Below are 9,648 nucleotides of genomic sequence, written 5' to 3' on the forward strand. Positions count from 1 at the left end.
TGGAAAGCGGACATTAAACGACGACGACGACGATGATGATGATTTCTTGACGCCTAAAAACTTCTGATATATTTCGTTTTTATTTTCATTTTACTTGTTGCAATCATTAAACTGAGGCCATGCTGGGGCATCACCTCGTAGAATTTTTAGTCGAATGTATCGACTCCAATATTTTTCAAAATGATTTTCAGCAAGCACATAGTTAAGCCTAAAAGGTCTTTCTACATGCTGGAGATAACAGCCAAATCTTTAAATATTATTTTAAAATAATTTCAAATAAACATCGACCATGAAGCTGACAGTGTGTCTTCTCAACAATTCGATCATTTCGTTTTGCAGTGCTGCTGAGGTATAGGTCACATTTTGGGGGGGAATTGTGCTGTAACATTCCAATAGCTTTGAGTCTTTCTCTAATGTGTACTGGAATAATTTCATAAAAAAGACCACAAAGCTGCATGTCATCTTCTGAATAAAGATCCTGAAAAGCTTCATTTTCGTTTCCTTGGAAAGGCAATTCATTTGCACAAAGAAAATGAACAATATCAACAATGGAACTGATATAATAACGGTTTTTGCTCAACTGATCATTTTGCAAGATTGAAGACATGGATGTTGTTGTGAATAAACGCTGTTGGCGTTCCATGTTACCATAGCTTGGATATGGGATGCAGAGTTTGCGTGCTTATTTAAACCTTTGTTTTTTTTTTCTTTTGTATGATGCCAATTAGAATATCCATTTTTAATAAAACAAGTTTCAGCTTAAGCAGAAGTATTAAAGTGCCGACAAGCAAAGCAAAACAAGGCTCTCTTTGAAAGAGAATACTCTAACCATAAACGACCAGTATACCAGCTTGACGAGAAGTCACGTCTCTGATTTCCATAAATTTTTGGATTAAACTTTGCTAGAACTGGCTGCACTGGTTGGCAGTCGACCAGGCCTAGATCAACCAATGAGGATGTCAAAGACTTTGCAAGACCTCCTTTGAGCTGCGAAACTTAGTTTGCAATTCTCTTCTGAATTATTAGGTGAATCAGATTGGAAATTCAGTTCTCTTTTTCGGTAGTGATTCATTATTTTTGGGCACTGATATTTGCAATAATGAATTCTATGGTAGAATATCGTAGTAAGAGTAACAGTTTCTTAAAATTTATGTATTTTAAAATTAAACTCGTAAGAGATTTCGGTTCAAGCAATATTTTTTTCAATTTCTTCAAGGCTATGCTTTTTTAGTTACAGTCATTTATAATATTTCGTTGTAGCAAAATACGAAGCTACGGCTAAAGATAATAGAAGATATAAAAATTTTGATGACAAGTTTATTTTTATAAAACCTTAGATAGTTGTAATCGAAGAATGTTTGTAGTAGTTTGGGTAAAAAGTTACATTCTAATTCACTGATAACGGTAAGTTGACAAATATTTGTTTGAAGATATCCTTGTGTGCTATTGTATTTGACGCTATTAGTATTTTGCGTTGAACTCCCATTCAAAGACATTGCTGTCGTCCTCGGCCAAATGTGTTTGAAGATATTAGTTGTTTGCTATATATTTTAGAATAAAAGCCCATAACATTATTGGGTGAGATATTTTACTTCAGTAATTCTATAGAAGTAAAACCATTTAACATCGTTGGAAAAAAGATATTTTAATGATAGTTTGTCGGTTAATATATAATTTAACCCGGTCACCAAAATAAAAACAAAAAACCCCAGCCTAATAGGTGTAAAAAATATGTAGAAGACTAATATGAAAACAAAATTTTGCGGAAACGAACGTGGGTGGGGAGAGGACTTTCGGAAGATTCACACAATACAATTTTTTTCCCTCATAACTTTCAGGAAAATGGATATCTTTTAACGAAATTTTACATAAATATCTTTCAAACGGCATAGATTACGATTATAAAGAAATTTGTGGGGAAAATGTTTTCTGAAGGGTGGGGAGAGGATTTTCAGAAAATTCGCACGATCCGATTTTCCCCCTCAACTCTCAGGATCTAGTTTAGCACCCGGTCGCTAAAAAAATGTGTAGGAAACAAATATGGAAATAAAAATTTGCGCAAACGAACGGGTGAAGAAGAGGAAATTTCGGAAAATTCATAAAATTCGAGTATATCCCGCATAACTTTCAGGAAAATGCATATCTATTAATGGAATTTTATAGAAATACCTTTCAAATGGTATAGATTACGATTAAGGTAATTCCCAGGTAGTTGGGAATTTGGGATTTTAAGTGGTCCACCAGTCAGCTTGGATGTGGTGTCCTCTAACTTTAACCCTTTCGGAGTAATGAAGAACAGTGTTAACAAAATATAAAACATCCTTTGATGCAGGTAGAAGAATCTTTATATTATTGTTTGACCTTTTAAAATGGCATCTAATTTTCGCTCAAATTAACCCCTACAATCCTGAAAAATGATGGATATGTTGGACTAGTTCAAATGTTCAGATAAAGGTTTATATCTTCAGTTTATTAACATTGAAATGTAGTAACATTTTCCTTGTTGAATCTCCTCTTCTTTATATCCTCCCAACTTATACAGTATTTATCATTTCTATTTCAGAATATTGGATGAGAGTATCATCAGTTTTTATCATTTATTAAAGACACAAAACAGATGTTATGCAGAACTATTATGGCACTGTTTATGTAAATTTGTGGTGAATTAGGGTGAAATATTTCTTCAGATCACTTGTTAGCAGCTTATGTTTACTTCATTGTCTGACCTGTTTTCAAGATAAATTCACAACCTTAGGGAAAATTTCCCCCCAAAAATGCATTTTCTTCACAAATTGTGAAGCGTAAATATAGCAGTAGAAATATTTTTTTGTTATTCACTATTAAAACACAAAGCAGAACAGCATCCATATATTATTGCGTAATATAAAAAATTATGGAGAAAGAAATATGTGAGAACCAGCAAAAATGCAAATCACAATCAAAAGTGATTGATTTTCCTAATGAGGATTTGAAACTGAAAGGGACATCATACAACTGTGATACTAGTAAAGATTCATCCACTACAAAAAGTAACCTAGCTATTCAAAAACGTGCTAATAGAGAGAAATACTATCACTGTGATATCTGTGGTAAGTTATTCTCTCGAAAAGATGATGTTGTTATTCACAAACGTATTCATACAGGAGAGAAACCTTATCACTGTGAGATTTGTGGTAAATCATTCTCTGTAAATAGTACCTTAACTAAACATAAACGCGTCCATACAGGAGAGAAGCCATATCATTGTGATGTTTGTGGGTATTCATGCTCAGAAAAAGGTGCTTTGACTCAACATGGACGGGTTCACACTGGTGTGAAACCATACCATTGTGATGTCTGTAACAAATCATTTGCTCAAAGAAGTAGTTTAACTAAACACAAAGTTATTCATACAGGAGAGAAGCCTTATCGCTGTAATATCTGTGGAAAGTCATTCTCTTCAAACTTGACCATTCATAAACGTGTTCATACAGGTGAAAAGCCATATCACTGTGATGTGTGTGATAAATCATTTGCTCAGTCTAATGATTTAACTAAACACAAACGTATTCATACAGGAGAGAGACCATATCAGTGTGATATTTGTGGTAAATCTTTCTCTGCATGTACTCAGTTAATTATTCATAAACGTGTTCATACAGGAAGGAAACCATATCGTTGTGATATTTGTGGTAAATCTTTCTCTCAAGGCAGTTACTTAATTCCTCATAAACGTATTCATACAGGTGAGAAGCCATATTGCTGTACTATCTGTGGCAAATCATTCTCTCATGAATCGTCTTTTACAAGTCACCAACGTATTCATACAGGACAGAAGCCCTACAACTGTGATATCTGTGATAAATCATTCTCACGAAATGATTACTTAACTAACCACAAACGCATTCATACAGGAGAGAAACCTTATCATTGTGATATTTGTGGTAAATCTTTCTCTCTATATTGTCACATAAGGATTCATAAACGCATTCATACAGGAGAAAAGCCCTATCGTTGTAATATCTGTGGTAAATCATTCCCACAGACATGTGGATTAACTACTCATAAACGAATTCATACAGGAGAAAAACCATATCAATGTGATATTTGTGGTAAATCATTCACTGTAAATAGTACCTTAACAAAACACAATCGTATACATACAGGAATAAAACCCTATCACTGTGATATCTGTGGTAAATCATTCCTGCATGCACAAGCCTTAACTAAACACAAACTCATACATACAGGAGAGAAGCCATATCGCTGTAATATCTGTGGTAAATTCTTCTCTGAAGGAGGTGCTTTAACTAAACATAAACGCATTCACACAGGAGAAAAGCCTTTTCACTGTGATATCTGTGGTAAATACTTCTCTGATAGCAGTAGCTTAACTAAACATAAACGTTTACATACAGGAGAAAAGCCATATCACTGTGATATCTGTGGTAAATCATTCTCTGAAAGTGGTAAATTAACTAAACATAAACGTGTACATACAGGAGAGAAGCCTTATCAGTGTAATATCTGTGGAAAAGCTTATTCTAAAAAATGTTCTTTGGTTAAACACAAATGCAATCCTACAAAAGGCTAAAATTATTCATGTCAAAAGTCAGTAAATGTATTCACTGAAGGAACAAGATGTATGGAATAGTAACGTCTGAACAGTATATATAGTACTCAAATGTGTCTTGGTGAAATGTCTTACAACTGTAATATTTTCAATAAAAGCATTATTTCTGTGGACTTGTGTATATTCTAACTGATTTCTGGAAGGAATGTTATTGTGTACACCTAAAAGAAGATGCCTCATTTTTATTCACCTTTGGTGAAGGCAGCTTTGACCAGGAAGAACTGATGTCATCATACAGTATCCAATGGTCATTAGGTGTTTTAACCCTGAACCATAACCCCCTCCTGATGCTGGGTCTGCAGATGTGGTCAATCCACCGTGCACCATCTCCTCCTGGCTTCAGCTTAACTCCTTGCTCTTGAATTCATAACCAACTACCTCTCCCATCCTGTTCACAGCTACCTTTTACTCCTTTCCTCTCATGACTGTAATTAACCTCAACCAGAAATAGTCATGATTGCCATCCCTTCTCCCACTAATTCTGAAGAAGTTTCTGATGTTGACTTTCTCCCATTCAAAGGCTTGACTGCAACCTACTTTCCACAGGGCTGTATGCTTATTTTCATTTTCTTTTCAGACTACAAAGCTACATGTGGCCTCAGGGTTGTCTGGCTGATCCAGGCAAGCTGCAATCTTTCCTCCCAGTTCTACTTTTATATCCTCTGACTGGGCCCCATGTAGTAGACTGCTTGTCCTTTTTGCTCTCCTTACTAACTTTTCTCCTTCCTTCACAAACTTGATTACTGGAGCTGTTTTCCCCTGATATTAGTTTTTCTTGCATCTTTCCTGTTTCATGCTGTGAGGAATTGCAAGCAGAAGCAGAAGTGCTGTTTTGCATCCTGACATGTGCCAGGGTGCTGCTCACTCCACAAAGTCTACACAGTTGATCCCCTTTCATTCTCCATCTGTGCAGGTTTGTTGGTGTTGGGAGTGCCAATACACTGCCTGCTGTAGAAAGGAGATGCAGAAAGGTTCTAATCTCCATGGGTCAGTCCATGTGACCTCTTTGGAACTCCATGGATACTAGCCAATCAGCTCTTGACCTTTCTTCCTCTTGGTCCTGTACTGTTGCTTGGATCATAGCCTCCTTTCCTTCATTTCTGCTTTCTTCCATTATTGGAAATGGGAAGAACTGAGACCCTGCTACCCTGTTCCTGTAATTCCAATGATGTCACTTAACTTCAGCATGCTTTCAGCCTGTACAACTGTGGTGCTGGCTACCCACTTTCATCCTTGTGGTTATACCAGTATGTCTGACATGCTTAATGTGGGCGTCCCTATACATCTTTACATCTCTACACTTCATGATATTGAATTCCTTGACCATGAATGGCAGAAGAAATTGGTTTTGTCCAGATCTCATGTCCAGGCATTTTGATGTGCAACTTGGAGGGATACCCAGCCACCTTCAGAAGTACTTGTTCATGTTCCTCTCCACTCTTTCTCTTCTTGTCAGTAGAACCTCATACACTTGGGAACAGTCTGTGTTGGTAGATCTTTGCTTTGTATTTTCTTCTGTCACAGAGTGAATTATCAAACCATTTCACAAGGTATTTGATTGGATTTCCTCTTGATGGAACAGGCACATGCAGCCTGATTCTGTTTGTTAATTTGCTTTCCCTGATCACCATACTCCTAGATTTCTTATGCTTAAACTTCATTCTAGCCCATGCTGGCATATGTTCAAGTGAAGTCGGTACCCATTCCAACTCCATACGTTGTTCATTATCTGAATCCATTGTTGGTCCTTGGACTTCTTTATCAGCAGATGTTATATGGAAGTTCGTTCCCATGATGAAAAGGATGGAGGAAATCGTTTATTTCAAATTATGAATGAAAACCTGATAAATGTCATCATCATCATCATTATTATACGGACATGTTGACATCGGCTCCGAAGGTAATCTTTATTCTTGACCATTTATTGCCCACATATTATCATTTTTGTCTATAAGGTGTGTGAAGCACCCAACTTTTGTTTTATTGTGTTTCCAAGGTAGGAATTGGCCCTTAGGGGCAGTTTCAACCTCTTTTAAATTCATATATTTTCTTCCCGACATTGAAAAATGTCGAGAAATGTCATAGAACGCTGGTCAGACTCTTTCATGGACCAGCATTTTCCTAGGCTTGAAACGCTAGGAGAACAAAAAAATAAGTCATGCATGCGCACACACACCAAATCAACAACAGTCATGGAAAAAAACAAATGAATCAACAAGTATTACAGACTTTAAAGTGAACGCTGTCAACATCATGGATACTGCAACCACGACTGTTAACAGCTCTGTCACCACCACCAACACCAACACCACCACGACTACCACTACTACCACTGCCACTACCAATACCAGCAACAACAACAACACCAACAGCAGCAGTTCAACTGAACCTTTGCTCTCTTCACCAGCAGCAACCAAAGGAGAGAAGGAAAAAATGAAAACAGCTAAATGAATAGCTGTTTTCTTTTCAAATAAAGAAAACCTACGCACCTTTCCCACAGCAAATAAAACTAACAATACAGAAAAAGAAAAAACATCACAACACCACTGACACAGTCACAAGTGCCACATCTGCCACCAACACCAGCACCAGCAGCAACAATAACAAAAAACCAAACTTTGCTGAAGCTTTGAAGCAAAAGGAAACAATTGTGTCTTATACCACACAACAGATAATACAAATGAAAAAATTAATAACAAAAGAAAATAATGAAGTCCAATTAAACATCGCCGAACAAACATTACAAGTCATAAACAAAAGGACCATCATATACAAAGTTATTAACACAAAAAGTAGGAGGCCAGAACAGGCCAGTACAGACAAGATTGAGAAATGTTTGCACTCAATTTGGTCTGACAAACAACATATCACTTGGTGGCATAAATTTGCCCATGTCCAAGTGATTTTTCGAAATGAAGAGTTAGCAAAGAAATTTTCAACGCTAACTCTTCAAACACAAGAAATAACAATGATACCTAGTTACCTTGGCCAAAGGGTAACAAAGGTAACAATAAAACACACACCTCCAACAATAGACACACTATGGTTGCTATCGGCCATATGTGTCGACATGGAGAACATAAATATCCTCCAAATCACCGTTGGAGAAAACAACAACTGGACAGGAAAAACAATACAAATCCTGTTCCACATAAACGAAAAAGAAATCCAGAAAATTCCACCTTACATCCGTGTGTCACCAGATCAAAAATTATATGTAGTGGTAGAGGGCAGGCGGCCTCGCTGTTATTTATGCGACAGCGAAGCACACCTCAAAAAGGAGTGTCCGATTGCCCTAAAAAAACGACAACAACAAGAACTAACAAAACCTATAAAAAAAACCTTGCTGCCCACACCACCATCCGCACAAAAAGCAACATCAACAATGGAAAAAACTACAAATACTGCAAAATTAACAAAGAAGAAGAAAAAAGAAAAGACAATACAAAAACTGATCCCCCTTCCCCCACATCACATACACCACAACCAAAAATTCAACATCCAACAACAACAACACAACCACTTACACAAGCAAACACAGATCCATATAATATGCCCCTACCCCCTTCCGATTCCTCAGATATTTCGTCTGAAGACGAAAGTAGCAAAGAATGGCAAATAGCCAGGAAAGGAAGGAGGAAAAGGGGAAAAAAAAGATCAAAGACAAACACAAACAAAGCAGGGAGATTCACATCTCCCGAAAATACTTCCAACTCCAACATGATCGACACCAATAGTAACATACCAAAAACAATGCTCACAGCAATAGACACTACAAACACAGAGTTGATGAAATACATCAACTCAAAAACAAACCTTAGAAATAACAACATTAAAACAAACAATCACCCACACACAACACCACCAAAACACATAAAAATATACCACATAACACCAGCATTGCACCACCAAATAAAATCCCTCTACCCCAATGCGGTAGGGGGGTGCCAAAAATATTTGTGCAAGAAATTGTACAACAGCCTCCTTGGTTAAAAATCCAAGGAGGAGACGAAACTTTCAAACAGTAAGTAACTCTCTGTTCCTTTCTTTTTGTGCTTTAAAGCACATATTTCAATAGTCACGCTCAAAATTGGTTGTGTAAATGTGCGTGGCTTGCGGTCCCCTTGGAAACAAGGGTACCTCTTAAATGATATCAAGTCACATAACTTGGAAATCATAGCCATAAGTGAGACCAGACTCCATGAGCCGCGGGCCCTAAAGTCCATGTTTGGCGGACAATTGAACATTTATTTTTCTCCCTGTCTGCCAAGGATGGGTGGTAGTGGCACGGCGGTTCTCTTTCGCAAGACACTGGATCTTGAAGTAAAGACGATATTCATAGACCCGGAGGGTAGACTGGTTGTGCTGGATGTCGACGGCAGCGATGGGTGCGCCTTTCAACTGCTAGCAGTCTATGTTCCTCCTTCAACAGGTCGGTCAGATTTCTTTCGATGTCTAGAGGTATTTCTGGGAACGTCTCATCCTTTACTTTTAGTGGGTGATTGGAATGCTACTACCTTGGACACGTATCTAGACTACGTGGGGAGAGACAACAATAGAAAGGGATGCGAATGCCTCAGAGACCTGCTCAGACACTTTCAACTGTCTGACAGGTACCGACTCGAACACCCAAACGTGCCAATGCGGACATGGAGCAACCGCATTGGGTTGTCGAGATTGTATCTAGATAGGATACTGTGTAGGACAATAGATAGAGATAGCTTAGGATGTCCACAATTCCACACAGTCAGCTACACGGATCACAAACTTGTGACGTGTACACTAGACTTAGATAAGGCACATAGGCAGGGTCGCGGTTACTGGAAACTAAACGCGTCTTTCCCATCGAGACAGATTTTCAGAGACCCGATCAGCACGTTAGTAAAGAGGGCTTTGACGGGAGCCATCATCAACAACAAATGGTGGTTTGCTCTCAAGAGAGCAGTAAAAGCAGAAGCAACTAGATATAGCAAAGCACTAGCCGTAGATAGAAACAGAGTAGAGAGAGAGCTAGTGAACAAGTTAGAGGAGGCAAT

The 9,648-nt window shown here is 37.7% G+C and overlaps 1 protein-coding gene across 1 annotated transcript; it reads left to right on the forward strand.

The window, feature by feature from the left end:
* Window positions 1-1,302: 1,302 nt before the first annotated feature.
* LOC106868299 (zinc finger protein 271) lies at window positions 1,303-4,725 on the forward strand. The gene is made up of 2 exons (XM_014913486.2): window positions 1,303-1,404; window positions 2,564-4,725. Exon 2 carries the CDS (start codon window positions 2,894-2,896, stop codon window positions 4,571-4,573), a length of 1,680 nt encoding a protein of 559 aa, XP_014768972.1. The 5' UTR covers window positions 1,303-1,404; window positions 2,564-2,893; the 3' UTR covers window positions 4,574-4,725.
* The last annotated feature ends 4,923 nt before the right edge of the window (window positions 4,726-9,648 follow it).

This window comes from Octopus bimaculoides, chromosome 9 (genome assembly GCF_001194135.2).
Source record: "Octopus bimaculoides isolate UCB-OBI-ISO-001 chromosome 9, ASM119413v2, whole genome shotgun sequence".
In the NCBI taxonomy this organism is placed as follows: domain Eukaryota; kingdom Metazoa; phylum Mollusca; class Cephalopoda; order Octopoda; family Octopodidae; genus Octopus; species Octopus bimaculoides.